This window comes from Ovis aries, chromosome 2 (assembly GCF_016772045.2).
Source record: "Ovis aries strain OAR_USU_Benz2616 breed Rambouillet chromosome 2, ARS-UI_Ramb_v3.0, whole genome shotgun sequence".
NCBI lineage: Eukaryota > Metazoa > Chordata > Mammalia > Artiodactyla > Bovidae > Ovis > Ovis aries.
Window position 1 is genome coordinate 68,383,745 of NC_056055.1, and position 18,474 is coordinate 68,402,218.

At 38.4% G+C, this 18,474-nt stretch overlaps 1 protein-coding gene across 2 annotated transcripts in view; it reads right to left on the minus strand.

Moving 5' to 3' along the window:
- The window catches only part of PGM5 (phosphoglucomutase 5), a 206,253-nt gene that overhangs the window by 158,403 nt on the left and 29,376 nt on the right, over nucleotides 1-18,474 (minus strand). For both annotated transcript variants that reach the window (XM_004004337.5, XM_060409386.1), the window contains exons 3-6: nucleotides 15,135-15,281; nucleotides 11,882-12,007; nucleotides 5,133-5,323; nucleotides 4,380-4,534 (exon numbers count right to left, since the gene is read on the minus strand). In XM_004004337.5, coding sequence (XP_004004386.1) covers nucleotides 4,380-4,534; nucleotides 5,133-5,323; nucleotides 11,882-12,007; nucleotides 15,135-15,281 — 619 coding nt within the window. The remainder of the gene's footprint in view (nucleotides 1-4,379; nucleotides 4,535-5,132; nucleotides 5,324-11,881; nucleotides 12,008-15,134; nucleotides 15,282-18,474) is intronic.

An 18,474-nucleotide genomic window follows, 5' to 3' on the forward strand; every position in this document is an offset into this window, starting at 1 on the left:
AGTGGCAAACAACTGGAAAATTAAACTTATAAAACTACTCCATTTGCGTTCAGTTCAGTTCAGTCACTCAGTCATGTCCAACTATTTGTGACCCCATTAATCGCAGCACACCAGGCCTCCCTGTCCATCACCAATTCTCGGAGTTCACTCAGACTCACGTCCATCGAGTCCGTGATGCCATCCAGCCATCTCATCCTTGGTCGTCCCTTTCTCCTCCTGCCCCCAGTCCCTCCCAGCATCAGAGTCTTTTCCAGTGAGTCAACTCTTCGCATGAGGTGGCCAAAGTACTGGAGTTTCAGCTTTAGCATCATTCCCTCCAAAGAAATCCCAGGGCTGATCTCCTTCAGAATGCACTGGTTGGATCTCCTTGCAGTCCAAGGGACTCTCAACAGTCTTCTCCAACACCACAGTTCAAAAGCATCAATTCTTCAGCACTCAGCCTTCTTCACAGTCCAACTCTCACATCCATACATGACCACTGGAAAAACCATAGCCTTGACTAGACGGACCTTAGTCGGCAAAGTAATGTCTCTGCTTTTGAATATGCTGTCTAGGTTGGTCATAACTTTTCTTCCAAGGAGTAAGCGTCTTTTAATTTCATGGCTGCAGTCACCATCTGCAGTGATTTTGGAGCCCCAAAAATAAAGTCTGACACTGTTTCCACTGTTTCCCATCTATTTCCCATGAAGTGATGGACCAGATGCCATGATCTTCATTTTCTGAATGTTGAGCTTTAAGCCAACTTTTTCACTCTCCATTTTCACTTTCATCAAGAGGCTTTTTAGTTCCTCTTCACCCATACAAAATACTCATGAAATCAATTTAACAAAAATTGTAAAGATTTCCATGCTAAACTACAAAATATACGGAAGAGAAACTAACCTACAAAGTATGTAAGAGAAATTAAAGAAAACTAAATAAAATGAGAGCTATATCACATTCATGGACTAGAAATCTCAATAGTATTGAAATGTAATTCTTTCAGAATTGCTCTGTGGACTCAACACAATTTCAATCAAAACTGCAACTGGCCCTAGTAGAAAATAACAAGTTGATTCTAAAATGTACATAGAAATGCAAAGGACATTAGACACATAATTTTTTCTATATGAAGAAAAAGGTAATAAGAGTTGGGGGAGTCATCTGACTTAAACAACTACTTTAAAACTTCAATAATCAAGACAAGGAAATATTGGCATGGGGATAGACAATAGATCAATGGAGCAGAAGGGATAATCTTGAAACAGACTCACATGTATACGGTCAACTGATTTTTAACAAACACATCAAGGGAAAGGTAAATTCTTTTCAATAACAAGTGGATATAGAGAAAAAGTGAGCTTCAACCCCTGCCTTATAATCAACAGAAAAATTAATTCAAAATCATCAAAGATTTAAATGCAAAATTAAAACTACAATGATTCCAAAAGAAAGAAAAGGAAAAAACATCTTTTTGACCTTTGGGTAAGCAAAGATTTCTTACAGAAGATAAAAAAGTATATATTAATTATATGAGGGTTTCCCTGGTAGCTCAGGTGGTAAAGAATCTGCGTGCAATGCAGAAGACCCTGGTTTGATTCCTGGGTTGGAAAGATCCCCTCGAGAAAGGATAGGCTACCCATTCCAGTATTCTTGGGCTTCCCTGGTGGCTCAGACTGTAAAAAATCCACCTGCAATTCGGGAAACCTAGGTTTGATCCCTGGGTTGGGAAAATCCTCTGAAGAAGGGCATGGCAATCCACTCCAGTATTCTTGCCTGGAGAATCCCCATGGACAGAAGAGTCTGGTGGGCTACAGTCCATAAGGTTGCAACAAGTCAGACATGACTGAGTGACTAAGCAAACAATTATATAATAAAAAAGGCTGGACATTGTCAAAATTTAAAACTCACCCTCATCAAAAGACACAATTAAGAATTTGAATGGGAAAGTGACAGGCATGGAAAAAATGTCTGTAATACATATATCTGACAAAAGACTTATTATCCAGGGAATTCCCTAGTGGACCAGCAGTTAGGCCTCTCACGGCTGAGGGCCTGGGTTCAATTCTTGGTCAGGGAAATAAGATTCCACAAGCTGGCAGTATGGCCAAAAAAAACCTTATTATCGAGAATATATAAAGAACTTCAATAAGTCAATAACAAACAGACAAATAATGCACCTTCAACTGAGCAAATACATTTCAAACAGGTACATAACAAAGAAGTTCATAAATTGACAATGAACATATGAAAATGAGCTCAACATCACTAGAACAATACAAATTTAAACCAAAATGAAACACTATTTTGCACTCACTACATTGGTTAAAATAAAAAAGAATGATAACACCAAATGTTGTTGAAGATATAAAGCAACTAAAACTCTCACACACTGCAAATAAGAGTATAAAATGGAAAATAGTTTGGCAGTTTCTTGTTAAATTAAACATACATCTATCCTACAATCAACATTCTACTCCTGGATATTAACTGAAGAAATGTAGATGCATACACAAAAATACATGTGTAAGAATGTTTATAATGGCACGATTTATAGTATCTAATAAGTGAAAACAACCCAAATGTTCATCAACAGGATACTGGGAAAATAAATTGTGATATATTCATACACTGATATACTATACTGTAACATAGGGGAATTAACCAGTTACAAATTCAGTGAATGTGGATGAATTTAAAAAACATGTTAAATGAAAAAACTAGTAACAAATATGTAGTATATGATTCTATTTTTGTGAAGCTCAAGAACAGGCAAAGCCTAAATATAGCAGAAGAAATTACAACAATGGGGCATTGGAAGGAGGAACTCTGGGGGGTGATGGGAATGTTCTATATCTTACTTTCATTGGTTGTCACCCAGATGTATATCTTTTCCAAAACTCATTGAATTGTACCCTTAAGATTAACTCCTTCCCTGCATATAAAATTTACTTCAGGAATGACTGAATGAATGGTAACACCATGAGGAAATAACTTCACCATCCAGAAGATGAGATTCTGCAGGACAACTGGTCTGGTCTCCTCAAAAATCATTAGCATTAACTAAAAGATAAAAGGCTTGTGCTAGATTCTAAAAGACTTAAGAGATGTGACAACCAGATGCAATGTATGATGTTAGACAGGATGCTGCTTTGGGCAAAATCATCTATTAAAGACACTCCAGGGACACTCGGGAAATTTGAATATGATCTTGGTTTTATAAAAGTGTATTAAGACAAAGTGTATTAACAAACTTGGAGATTGTTGATGGGGGAAAAAAGTTACAAGGCAGTATGTACTTTCAGATCTCTTTTTGGTTTCACAAAAAGGCAAATATATATTATACATATTGTATTATATTATGTATGTTATACATTATTTATAACTATGCATATATATTATATATGTATATAAAGAGATTCAGTAGGGAAAATACATTTATCAATTAACATAAGCAGCTCAGGCAGAGTTGCTTACATTTTCCTAGTTTTCTGGTTTTTTTAACTTTCCAGCATGAACAAATACTGCTTCCACAATAATATACATTGCTTGAAAATATTAGACTCTGAAATTCACTGTTTTCTAAGATAAGGTAAAAAATGGGTGGATAGAGCCAGGGAAAGAAACCTTAGACTGTTATCTACCGAGTTTCCTGTTGAGCATTTTCCATGTGTATCTTGCTTCATTCTTACAACAAACTTCTCTTCCCTGTTTTTACAGAACTAATGATGATATAGTAAATGTTGCTCAGTCATGTCTGACTCTTTGCAACCCCATGGACTGTAGCCTGCCAGGCTCCTCTGTCCATGAAATTCTCCAGGCCAGAATACTAGAGTGGGTTGTGTATCCCTTCTCCAGGGGATCTTCTCAACCCAGGAATCCAACCGGGGTCTCCTGGATTGCAGGCGGATTCTTTACCAGCTGAGCTACCAGGGAAGCCTGAGATAAGTGAACATTTTAAAATAATATTATCTGATCCTAAGACTCATGTTCTTTCTACCTTGCTTACATATTTAGTAAGTTTTCTTACCAAACATTTATGAAGTATTTACTATGAACCATGTGTTCTGTTACATGGTTTATAAGAATCGCCTCATTCCTACCTCATACAATCCATGTACGGATGATACTATTATCATGCTCATCTTAAAGATAAGAAAACAAGAGACACAGAAATCAAATAAGTTTCCTAAGTTCCTGAGAGCTAAGACGTAGCAGAACCCAGCGCAGGCTACCTGATTTTTCACACTTCTATTAACTATACCATGTCTCTAAATTCCCATATCTCTAAATTCAACAATTCCCAGAGTGCGAGGGGAGAATGAATGACAGCCACCAGCGGAGGGAACAGTGACATCAGAGGCCTGTCATGCAGTTTTCCACAGTGACATTTTGCTTACCTGTCGAGGGCCGTGCTGGTGGGCATACTCCTTCCAAACCCTCGGACTCCCATCTGACGGAAATACGGAATGCAAGAGAGGTTGGCGGCAATGATGGCCAAGGAGTCAGAAGGGCTCACAAAGAAGCCATTTTGGCCTAGGATCATGTAACGGTCCTGTGGTGAAGAATGCGTGACAATGTTCAGGCAAAGGCATCTGCTGCTAGCAGTCCATTCCCATCATCATCACAAGGTGCTTTACTGCCTTCCTCACATTTAAACAATGCAAAACCACTTGAAGGAGGGCAAAGAGGGCATGGGAAACTAAAACCCCTCAATATTGCAGGCCCAGGATCTTGACACCACTAGGAAAATATCCGACCTGTCGAAATGTAGATGACTTCCCCAGGCTTTAGTAGCCTCTACATTCTTCATTCACACTTCCCCCAAACATAATGGAGAACAGAGATTATTACTAAAATAGCTGGCTTCTTAACATGGTGATTTCAACAAGATCAGCCATAAATAAAGATGTACTGCATGAATTTTTTAAAAGAAATAGCAACTTTATAACATACTGCTACTTGGAAAAAGAAAAGTAATAACTATTCACATGCAATACTAGGCCATTAAAGAGAAGGGCAGATGCAAAGCCAGTTAAGGTTTGTATGCCCCATACGTGTCAGCCTCAAAGGTATTCAATAATTCTCTGGTTTCCAGTGTTTGGTTCATTATACATCAAAAGGATCAGCAGGCAGAAAGCTTTCCTCCTTACCCCATCAGCATCAAACGCAGCTCCAAATCCATATTCCCCTCCTTTCATAGCTTCCAAAAGGGTGGTTGCATATGTCAGGTTTGGGTCAGGATGCTGCCCTCCAAAATCTTCCAGGGGAACACAGTTGATTGCAGAATTGGCTGGGGCCCCCAGCTCATCACACAGAACTTTTCTCACATAGGGTCCCATAACTTAAAAAAGATACACAGCAATGTGAGATCTTTGCAGAACTCCTCCCCCAAGGGTGTTTTGTTCTTCTTAGAAGAAGAAGGCTACTTCATAGCACAAGAAAAAAGAAGATAAATACTACAAGTTTTTTCAAGCACAGAAAAATGGGTATTTAAATTACTACTCATTGAGCACCTATGTGCCAGTGACTATGTTAGGCATATAGAAGTTGTATTCAATAATCCAGTTGCATGAAATTTTTCTCCGAAACTTTCCTAAAATACTGCCAAAAAGAAATCAACTACCTAATAATAATTCATGGGCTGTTACTTTTTATATTAAAAGCATTACTTAAATATATGCAAAAGCACTTAAAGGCTCTAGCGATATTCTTTGTCTCTACAGATGTTTTAACTTTGCCAAGTGTATAATTAAACACTGCCAACCACTGAAACATATGCAACTAAGTACATTTTACAAAATAAATGCTAAGGAGTTGTGTTTTCCAGTTCAACACACATTCATGGAGCGCCTAACACAGAACTCTTATGTGAGGAATGGAGGGTGTACAGGGACACAAAGTGCTCTCAGTCTGGGCTCTCAGTCTGGCAGTGGGATGAGTCAAATCTGCAGGTGAGTGACTGGACTTGTAAGACTAGTTCAATTCAATGTATAATGTATTTATTAAATAATGAAATCCAACAACTTAAAAGAGAAATGACCATAGGCAAGGCTTCAAAATGGAGCAGCATTTCTGGGAGAACATGAAAGAATATAAATTTGACAGGAGTAAGGGTGCTATCCAAATGAAAAGAACACTATGAGCAAGGGAATGGAGCCTGAGGTAAAACATAAGCACATTTGGGGACAAGCATGTAATCCTGTTGGCTGAAATAGTACCACTTTCCATTTATTTTCAATAGAATACAAACCACAAACGGTGAACACACTTTGATTTTGCCTGCCCAGCACCAATTCTCCTTTCCTCTGATAGCAGTATTCTGGGTCTTCTTTAGAGAACCAATCCTTTTTCCATCTCAGTACATGGAATCTGAGTGTGGCTAATCCTACTTCCCCTAAGACTAGGGAGGTGACCTAGGACTGCCAGTCCTCCATCCACAACCAGAGTGACTGATTCAGAGATGAACACATGGTACAAGCTAGGCAGTGAGGCCCAAATCCAGAAACAATTTTCAACCTCCTTGAAAAGAGTAACTCTCTTCCCTCTAGGTCAGATAATGCTAAGGCAAGAAACAGAAAGAGCCTTTTCTACGGAATATAACCAGCCCAAAGTTATATTTCTGCAGAATATAACCAGCCTGAAGTTGAATGGTTTTATGAAGACCTACAAGACCTCTTAGAACTAACACCCAAGAAAGATGTCCTTTTCATTACAGGGAACTGGAATGCAAAAGTAGGAAGTCAAGAAACACCTGGAGTAACAGGCAAATTTGGCCTTGGAATGAGGAATGAAGCAGGGCAAAGGCTAATAGAGTTTTGCCAAGAGAACACACTGGCCATAGCAAACACCCTCTTCCATAAGAGAAGACTGTACACATGGACATCACCAGATGGTCAACATCGAAATCAGATTGATTATATTCTTTGTAGCCAAAGATGGAGAAGCTCTATACAGTCAGCAAAAACAAGACCAGGAGCTAACTATGGCTCAGATCATGAGTTCCTTATTCAGACTTAAATTGAAAAAAGTAGGAAAACCACTAGACCATTCAGCTATGACCTAAATCAAATTCCTTATGATTATACAGTGGACGTGAGAAATAGATTTAAGGGACTAGATCTGATAGACAGAGTGCCAGATGAACTATGGATGGAGGTTCGTGACATTGTACAGGAGACAGGAATCAAGACCATCTGCAAGAAAAAGAAATGCAAAAAATCAAAATGGCTGCCTGAGGAAGCATTACAAATAGCTATGAAAAGAAGAGAAGTGAAAAGGAAAGGAGAAAAGGAAAGATATACCCATTTGAATGCAGAGTTCCAAAGAATATCAAGCAGAGACAAGAAAGCCTTCCTCAGCAATCAATGCAAAGAAACAGAGGAAAACAATAGAACAGGAAAGACTAGAGATCGCTTCAAGAAAATTAGACATACCAAGGGAACATTTCATGGAAAGATAGAATCAATAAAGGATAGAAATGGTATGAACCTACAGAAGCAGAAGATATTAAGAAGAGGTGGCAAGAATACACAGAAGAACTGTACAAAAAAGATCTTCACGAGCCAGATAATCACGATGGTGTGATCACTCACACTCACCTAGAGCCAGACATCTTGGAATGTGAAGTCAAGTGGGCCTTAGGAAGCATCACTACAAACAAGGTTAGTGGAGGTGATAAAATTTCAGTGGAGCTATTTCAAATCCTGAAAGATGATGCTGTGAAAGTGCTGCACTCAATATGCCAGCAAATTTGGAAAACTCAGCAGTGGCCACAGGACTAGAAAAGGTAAATTTTCATGCCAATCCTAAAGAAAGGCAATGCCAAAGAATGCTCAAACTACTGCACAATTGTACTCATCTCACACGCTAGTAAAGTAATGCTCAAAATTCTCCAAGCCAGGCTTCAGCAACACATGAACCGTGAACTTCCAGATGTTCAAGCTGGTTTCGGAAAAGGCAGAGGAACCAGAGATCAAATTGCCAACATCCGCTGGATCATGGAAAAAGCAAGAGAGTTCCAGAAAAACATCTATTTCTGCTTTATTGACTATGCCAAAGCCTTTGACTGTGTGGATCACAATAAACTGTGCAGAATTCTGAAAGAGATGGGAATACCAGACCACCTAACCTGCCTCTTGAGAAATCTGTACGCAGGTCGGGAAGCAACAGTTAGAACTGGACATGGAACAACAGACTGGTTCCAAATAGGAAAAGGAGTACGTCAAGGCTGTATACTGTCACCCTGCTTATTTAACTTCTATGCAGAGTACATCACGAGAAACGCTGGGCTGGAAGAATCACAAGGTGGAATCAAGATTGCCGAGAGAAATATCAATAACCTCAGATATGCAGATGACACCACCCTTATGGCAGAAAATGAAGAGAAGCTAAAGAGTCTCTTGATGAAAGTGAAAGAGGAAAGCGAAAAAGTTGGCTTAAAGCTCAGCATTCAGAAGACTAAGATCATGGCATCCGGTCCTATCACTTTATGGCAAATAGATGGGGAAACAGTGGAAACAGTGGCTGACTTTATTTTGGGGGGTCCAAAATCACTGTAGATGGTGACTGCAGCCATGAAATTAAAAGATGCTTACTCCTTGGAAGGCAAGTTATAACCAACCTAGATAGCATATTCAAAAGCAGAGACACTACTTTGTCAACAAAGGTCCATCTAGTCAAGGCTATGAGTTTTCCAGTGGTCATGTATAGATGTGAGAGTTGGACTATAAAGAAAGCTGAGCGCCGAAGAATTGGTGCTTCTGAACTGTGGTGTTGGAGAAGACTCTTGAGAGTCCCTTGGACTGCAAGTAGATACAACCAGTCCATCCTAAAGGAGATCAGTCCTTGGTGTTCATTGGAAGGACTGATGTTGAAGTTGAAACTCCAATACTTTGGCCACCTGATGCGAAGAGCTGACTCATTTGAAAAGACCCTGATGCTGGGAAAGATTGAGGGCAGGAGGAGAAGGGGATGACAGAGGATGAGATGGTTGGATGGCATCACCGACTCAATGCACATGGGTTTGGGTGAACTCTGGCAGTTGGCGATGGACAGGGAGGCCAGGCATGCTGTGGTTCATGGGGTCACAAATAGTCGGACACGACTGAGCAACTGAACTAAACTGAACTGAATAGGAAAGAACAAAACAGCCCAGGTAGAAAACCTTAGAGTGAAGCCCCTGGAAGATAAATTCCACACATCGGCTCAGAGCTCCCAGCAAAATTTTTAGTGCCTCACTCTTCAAACAGGAGGAGAAGGGGATGACAGAGGATGAGACAGTTGGATGACATCACCAACATGACGGACATGAGTTTCAGCAGGCTCCAGGAGATGGTGATGGACAGGGAAGTCTGGCATGCTGCAGTCCATGGGGTTGCAAAGAGTTGGACATGACTGAGTGACTGAGCTGAATTCACTCTTTAACATGAGACCAAACAGAGTAAAAAACAACATGGAAGAAAGAGAAACTACACAGGGAGAAGAAATCTTTTAAAGTATGTATCCATCATATCCTAATAGAGATCAACAAGATGTGGCAGACTGGCTATAAAACTGAGAAGACTGAGAATACCAAGTGTTGGTGAGGGCATAGAGAAACTGGAGCCTTCATACTCTGTTAGTGCAAATGGTAGTCACTCTGGAAAATAGTTTGGCAATTACTTATTAAGTTCAACATACATATTATATGACCTAGCAATCTCACTCCTAGGTATTTATGCAGAACAGAGGAAATCATATATTCCTATAAAGGCTTTTTCACAAATGTGTGTAGCAGTTTATAATAGCCAAAACCTAGAAATAACCCTAACTGTATCAAGTGGTGAATGGATAAACAGAATGTAGCACATCTATTTAAAGGAATACTACTCATTAGTAATAAGACATAACCACTGATACATACAACACCATGAATGCATCTCTAAAATCTTATGCTGAGTGAAAAAAGCCTGAAGAAAACAGCTACATATTGTATGTTTCCATTCATATGGCTTTCTGGAAAAGGTAAAACTATGGGGCAAAAACCAGATAAGTGATTACCACGGACTAGGGGAAAGAGGAGAGGGTGAACTTCAAGGGATGCAAAAGAATTTGTGGAAGCAAGGGAAATATTCTATACCTTGACTGTCAGAGTGGTTACATTACGGTACATGTTTGTCCAATTTCATTAAACTGTACACCAACAAAGTATCAATTTTACTGCAAGTAAATTTTATACCTGAATACATCTGACTTATTTTAAAAACGTGGTATTCATGAAACATTAATAGGAAGTTATTTTTAAAAAGAGTTATTTGGAAAACAAAAAAAATGTTTTGGGAAATTAAAAATATGACAGTGGAACTGAAAAACAATGGAAGGACTTGGAGCTAAAGTTGAGGAAATCTGCCAGAAAGTAGCACAAAACAAAGAGAAGAAAAATGGGTGCTGGGAAAAGAATAGTATAATTAAAAGGTCTGTCCAGTAGAGTTAACATCTAAACAATAGCCATTATGGAGAAAGGAAAGAGAAAATAACGGAGGAATCATCCAAGAAGTAATGCAAGAAAATTTCCCAGAATGAAAGGACATACGTTTCTAGATTCCGAGGATCCTCCAAGTGCCTGGCACAATAGAGAAATATAGTCCCACGCTAAGACGCATCACTGTGAAAAGAAGGAACACTGAACACATATCAACGGCCCCAAAAGCCTCCAGAAAAGGAAAAAAAGAAAGATTTCAAAACATGAATTAAAAATCAGAATAGCATCAGATTTCCCAAGTTTGGTAGGAATGGCTACAAGACAATGGAGCATTTCTCTCAACTTTTGAAGGAAAATAATATCCAACCTAGATATCTATATTCAGATAAATACCAATTCAGAATGAGCATAGACAACAGGCATTTTCAGCCATGCAATGACTCAAAACATTTACCTCCCATGAGTTCTCTCTCACAGAGTAACTGGAGAATGTTCTCCTCCAAAATGTAGGAGTAAATCAAGAAAGCAAAAGGCAAAGGATCCAGAAATAGGAGAGTCAACATAAGAAAGGGGTAAAGGGAATCATAGGATGATGCTACATGGAGATTTCAGGACAACAGCAGCTCAGAGAGCTACCAGTGCAGACAGAGGAGATTCCAGGTCTCCAGGAAAATGAAGTGAGAGAAGATTTTGACACTAGAAGAGTATGAGGGTTAACAGTGGTAAATACACTTCACAAAAACTAAATAATGAGAAAACAAGATGATTACTAATTCCAAAGAAGTAAAAGAGTTGTGTTGAAAGGAAAATATAATTACAGTATTTTGCTTGGCTCAACCATGCTATAATAATCTAGACATTTCATACTGATCTTACCAAAATGATGATATAACTTGTTTAAGGAACTGTGTGGATTTAGTGAGTGGAGACAGTGAAAAAGAACTATAGATTCATCTTCCATAGTATGAAGTCAGTAACGCCTCAAACTGAAAAATCAACAAGGAGCAGTATATTCATAGTATTTAATAATAGAGAGAGAAATACCACCCCCCCCAAAAAAAAGACTGCCCCTGGAAAGTAGAAAATTGGGGGAAGGAGTTGTGAAGGATTTTTTTCATAGCAAGCTATGAACTATCTGACTTTTTTAACTATGTACTGTGATCAAAAATTTTTTTTAATTTACAATTTTGCTATTTCCACTCCACACTCTAACAGGCATAGCCTGAAAATCATATGCTCACGCTTTTTTTTCAGTTGCATCAAAAAAGAGAGATCAGAGCCCTGAAGCCTTCCAGAGTATCCCACATATTTATCTGAACTTATACACGTCATGTGAATATCTACAAATCCAACCTTCCTCATAATCCCAGAAACCCAACACACATTGAGGTCTCCTTCACCATTTCTTGTTCACCACCTGGTAGAAGACCACACGCTTACCTCCATGCATGGCATCAACTCGGATTTTCAGTTGGCCAGGCCCGGTCAGCAAACTCTTAATGGCATTAAAGTCAAAAATGGTCCGAAGGAGGTTGAGATAGATATCCACTGGGTCCACTATCTCCACTATGGATAGGAAAGCCAAAGGAGACACCAATGACTATCCATGAGGGATTCTTGGAAGCATAAAAAGGCATCAAATTCTGATCACAATCCCATCATAACCCCACACATTTTCATGGGAAGCAAAGTGTCCATTTGCAGAGAAAATCACAAAGCACAATCAAGATACTACAAACTTTGCAGGTGATCAAATGGTATAAAAAAATATCAAGTTGCAATTCTTCTTTGCAAGTGAAAAATCAACCACAAGAATAAAGTAGTTAAGATAAAACTATGCCTATTGTCCCCACTCTCTTCATTCCACCACCTCCCTCCCACAAACTGCAAACACCTCAATGCTAAGAGGCATCTTGGCAAAATCGGTTGCCTCTCCTGTGGGGACTGGCCAAAAAATGACTCAGCTGGCCTGAAACAAATCAAGAAGTAACCTCAGCAGTGACCCCCTACTTTCTAAATGCCATGGTACCAAGCAGATTCAGGTTCTGAATTGGTGATAAAGGACATTTTTCTGAGTTTGTGTAAAGTCTCCCATGTGCCCAGTCTATTACCAGGTTCAGGGTGAGTGCCAGATATTTAGAAATCTTCATTAAACATACGTGCTCTCCTGCACCACCCAATGACCAGACAACCAAATCAAGTCTTTTCCATTTATTTCACAGATTCATAAAACCCAGAATACATCACACATTTCAAAGTTGGTGTTCAGTACATAATTAGTACCCAGAAAATATTTTTCCCATAAATAATAAATATTTTATTTTAGGCACTAAAATTAGTCCATGAGCTCTGCTTGTGAAATTTGTAGTTAAATTTTGAAACTTATATATGCTGTTTTTCAAATTTTTCAAACACTTACTACTTAGGAACCTTGAAACATTTAAACCTGCACTAAAGATATTACCAATCCACCTTTAATAATTTTTAGTAAATCCAGGTGCAATATTTAGTGGGTGAGATTTTATATGTAACATGAAACTATCCCTTCATCTGGTCAAATACACACTAAAAATACTTCTGTTGCACTTAAATCAAGTTCAAATATAATAACTTTTTCAAGAACACAGATAGTTTTTAATTATCTTTAATAGGAAGAGGATATTAATCTATGCTCAGTTGTGTCTGACTCTGCAACCCTATAGACTGTAGCCCACCAGGCTCCTCTGTCCATGGGCTTCTCCAGGAAAAAATCCTGGAGTGGGCTTCCATTTCCTCCTCCAAAGGATCTTTCTGACTCAGTGATCAAACCTGCATCTCTTGTGTCTCCTATATTGCAGGTGGATTCTTTACCACTGAGCCACCAGGGAAGCCCATACTAATCTATAAAATAAATTAATTAAAAATTTATACAAAATACATCTAAAAATTATTAACATAGTATACGTTACATATATTTTATCACAATAAAAATCCATCTACAAAATGAAAGGTTATGGCTTGAATATGTTTGAAATTTTACTCTCTCTACAATACAGCATAATATTTTTGGCAATTTCATTCTGGGTCTAACTCTCAAACTACTTGCCTAAATACATTTGGTATTTATAGCAGGTAAATAGCATTAATACCAAACAAAAACGTAAAACACAAGGAAGCAAGTAGATTTCCATGAAAAACTGAAAGCTCACATCACATAGTTCTTGCTCTTCATCCTTTAAGATGAAATGCCAAAGACTAAATTGTTTCCAATTAACTCAAGCCTTGCTCAACATTTAAATAGCAAGAACACAGCACATAAATTATCCCAAACAATCATTTTCAAATTCTTGGGACCAGGGAATGTCTCCCTCTACCTCGTGGTGTCTGCAGCCCTGTAAAAACTTACCAGGCGAGCAATGTAGCTGAAACAGTGGGCCTGAATCCGAGCCACCAAAGGTCTGGGTCTCTTGGACAACTAACACAACTGTGAAGATTCAATCAACCAGCAAAATTTCTCCCCGGTAATATAATAATACCTGCTTTTCCGGTCATCTTACTTTCCAGTACATCCAAACATATGTAATCAAGTATACCTAAATCACTTAGTTAACATGAAATATCCCTTGCTTTTAGCTGTCAAGCCATTGTGTGTATGAATACTCCCACCTAGATTAATAAAATCAGGAATCATTGCATCCTGTAAGTATCACATGGCTTTCAATTAACTTCTGCTCACTAGCTAAGCAAGCAATTGATTCAAAATCGTCCAAGAAAACTGGTAGAGTTAGCCCAACACTGTCTCCAAATAGTACATTTCAAGCTCCTCTCTGTCCCTAAAATACCATGTGGCCATGAACTAGCTATTTTACCTTTTGAACTAAATACATTACTTGTAAAATAAGGATACCATCTTAATACAAACTGGATTTAAGCTGATAGGGTCACTGAAGGAGATAAAAAAGAAGTTTGTTTTATTGCTACTTGTATGCCTTCTAGGAGAAAGCAACAGGATAAAATAGAGGGTGAAAAATAATATGCATTTACTTGGTATTAATGTTATTACATGGTTCAATTTTAATCTATAAATTGAAAGGTTATAATTGGAGGACTTAGAAGTGTTATTCACTCTACCATACAGGATAATATTTTTGGCAATTTCATCCTGGTTTTTAATTTTTGAACCATTTTCCTAAATTCACTTGTTACTTAGTGAATTCCTTTGTAAAATCTTCTATCATGGAGCGTGGTATAGAGCAGGTGGTCAACTGTGAATTGAATCAAGATAAACTGCATGATCCTAGCTTGGAAAAGAAACACCTATCTTCCACGGAAAATTTAATAACTCCTTTACCTTTTTAGGTCTCTTTTTGATTATCTAAAGCATTTCAGCATCTTCACCTTAATTGCTTAGAAAAGTAAAGACATGTGTTGGCAATTCACAGTCTATTCTTGGAACACTGTAAAAGAGTCAGCTGTGAAATGTTCCCTATGTCAAAAACGATAGTTTGGAAAGCAGTTGTTGAAAGTTGCCAGTTCCAAATATCTTGGCTGCTCTCGTTTCCCTCCGTACCACACTCAGTTTATATCTATTTATCAAGTGCCACTCCTGAAATTGATAATTCCATCACTTTTGTATATGCTCTCCCCTGAAGAAAAAAATATCACCTCCATCCACAGAGTTCTAATTTTCTTCAAAATACAATTTCCCAATTACCTCTAAATGGTTTGAATTTGTTCTCCAGGTCAAATTCTTGTCTTCCTAGTCGAGACAGGTCAATTCGCAAATCAGGGCATATAGCATATTCCTCGATTGTTTTGCTGATCTGGTAGATTTTGTCTGAGACGACATCTGGAGCAGGACCTAAAATTGGAAAATAATGCACCACCAAAAATAAATCTGCATAAAAAATAAATCAGAGAAATGTTAGCTCTTCCTCCACCAAGCAGGAGGAAGATGTCTTTGTGTTCTAGACAACAGTCAACAGTTCACAGTTCAAATCACTGCAGTATTTCTTATCCATCCACTCTGGAGGAAACGGGGCCAGCCTCACCTGGTTCATGCAAGCCAATAACCCACATGTTGCTTTGTCAATTCACTTCTAAGCAGTGAGACGTCTTCCCTAAAAATAGTTGCACACCTGCCAGGGAGACCCGGTTATGTTATCAGCTTTATTCAGGATGTGAGTCACAAACAGGATATGCATTTGACAGAAGCGAGGGACTCCAGAGTTAAACTGCAGCCTCCCAAGCGCACCTAGGGAAAGAAAGTATGACTCCTACTCCCAGGTCTGCTGCCTATTTGGTGTATACGTCGACCCAGGAACGTTAGTTTTCCCAACTCATACTCTCTAGAGACTCCCAGGTTTCCAAAGTGAAGTTTAAAATATCTGACGCACATCTTCACAAGGCCAAGTTGACAATTAAGGTCAAGTGACAGGCTTTAAATGAATTGAACGTAAAATCAATAGCTGTTCTCCTTTTTCTTTTTAATTTTTATATCTTATTGCAAGCTACTTTGGATTTTTTGCAGTAAGTTTGGGAATCAAGTAAATAAGCAGACTGAAGATCTAAAATATAAATGATTGACAGATAGATAGCTTTGTGTATTGATCTCACTCACTAGTTACATTATCATTTTCTATTGAACTGCAATTGTTTCTTGATTTCTTTTCTATCCCAGCCTTCAGAACTATGCTATTCAATTCAATAGCCTCTAGCCATATGTGGCTCTTGAACACTTAAAATATGACTAATTATATTGACATGTGCTATAATTATAAAATACACACCAAATTTTGAAGAGTTAGTATAAAACCAGAATAGATTATATTCATAATTTTATAGTAACATGTTGAAGTGATAATATTTTGGATATATCAAGTGAACTAAAATATTTTATTCATTTCACCTGCTTCTTTTTACTATTTTATGTGGCTACTAGAAAATTTTTAATTACATGTATGGCTTACAATATATTTCTATTAGACAGTGCTGCCTTAGAATATAGCACAGTAGTTGCTGTTTTAGTCACTAAGTTATGTCCAACTCTTCATGACCCCATGGGTTGTAGCTCTCCAGGCTCCTCTGCCCATGGGATTTTTCCAGGCAAGAATACTGGACTGTGTTGCCATTTCCTTCTGAAGAGGATCTTCCTGACCCAGAGATCAAACATGAGTCTCCTGCATTGGCAGGAGAATTCTTTACCACTGAGCCACCAGGGAGGCCCATATCACTGTTATCACCTCCCAAAAAAGGTTCCTCGAACATATAAAAAGGAATAATTACCAAACTCTTCAAGCTGCATACATTAAATATGTACAGGTTTTTAATATATCAATTACACCTCAATGAAGCGGGAGAGAGGGGAAAAGAATAGTAATAGCACCATTTCAGTGGATGGAAAAAAGCCTAATATATTTTAATACCCTCATGTTCTTCTACAGGAAGAGTGAAAACCACAAAGAAATAAACAAAGTCCTTCTCAACTTCACACCTTACATTTTTCATTCTTCTCCAAAACTTAAAAAAGTAAATAGAGTTACTTAGCTTTACATTTTTTTTAATGCTTGCCAGATGATATGTGAATATCCCTCTGGCTCCCAGGTACCATGTTATGTTCGTGGGATACTTCTATCACATTTTAAAAGTCTCTGTCTGAATTTGTTATGCCACAGTATACCGATTTCCAAAAGTAAAACAAGTTGTAACCAGCTAGATGCTGCTCAGTCAGCTATGCTGATAACCTCTGAGGTCATCAAAATCCTTTGTATCTCTTTGAGTGAGTGAGTGAAGTCACTCAGTCGTGTCCGACTCTTTGTGACCCCATGGATGGTAACCTACCAGGCCCTTCCATCCATGGGATTCTCCAGGCAAGAATACTGGAGTGGGTTGCCATTTCCTTCTCCACTGTATCTCTTTACATCCTCCCAGTTCTTAACATTTTCCGCTCCAATGACTTCTTCATTAAGTCAGTTCCTAGTACAGTCATGCCAGGAATTGTCTCTTGAAATTCTTATTTCAAAAATATCAAATTTGAGTATCTTCAATCCACAAATTCCTAATCTTCCATCTACCCTACTTTTACTCCATACTTCTGCCAAACCTGTTCTTCATTCCTATACAGAAGCCCATCATCACTTGATTACTCCCAGACTATCGGTCCATTCTCATTTCACTGGTTTCTTATCCCAGAAGGATGCTATGGTCTAGCATTTGAGCCTTGCTGTTCATTGTTAGCATAATAAGACAAGCCAACATTTGTTGAAATTTACATATAACACATTTCACACCTTATGTAGAATTTAGCACACACAAAAAGTATATGAAGTAAAAACTATTAATATCTTCATTTTCCAAATATGGAAACTGAACTTAGAAGAGATGACTTTAAGCAAGGTCACATCACTGGTGTAACAGAGGGTGGGTTTGAATCCTAAGAGTCTAATGTCAACTCAGACATTCTTAACAACTACCAGCTCTCCTGCTGCTCTGCCGCGCCCACACTGTCATTCCCCATCGCCATCATCTACTCCACTGCTGCCATTACCAGACTCCCATGTGCTGCTGAAGACAGTCATGAAATAATCCAAACTGGTTACCCCCAAGAATGAGGCTGCTTAAGTTCACCTTGATCCCCACAATTCCTTAGATATCCTCAACAAATTCCCCAGAGGACCTTTTAGAAAACGTCTCCAACGGGTACCCCAATGTTCATCGCAGCACTATTTATAATAGCCAGGACATGGAAGCAACCTAGATGTCCATCAGCAGATGAATGGATAAGAAAGCTGTGGTACATATACACAATGGAGTATTACTCAGTCATTAAAAAGAATACATTTGAATCCGTTCTATTGAGGTGGATGAAATTGGAGCCGATTATACAGAGTGAAGTAAGCCAGAAAGAAAAACACCAATACAGTATACTAACACATATATATGGAATTTAGAAAGATGGTAATGATAACCCTGTATGCGAGACAGCAAAAGAGACACAGATGTATAGAACAGTCTTTTGGACTCTGTGGGAGAGGGAGAAGGTGGGATGATTTGGG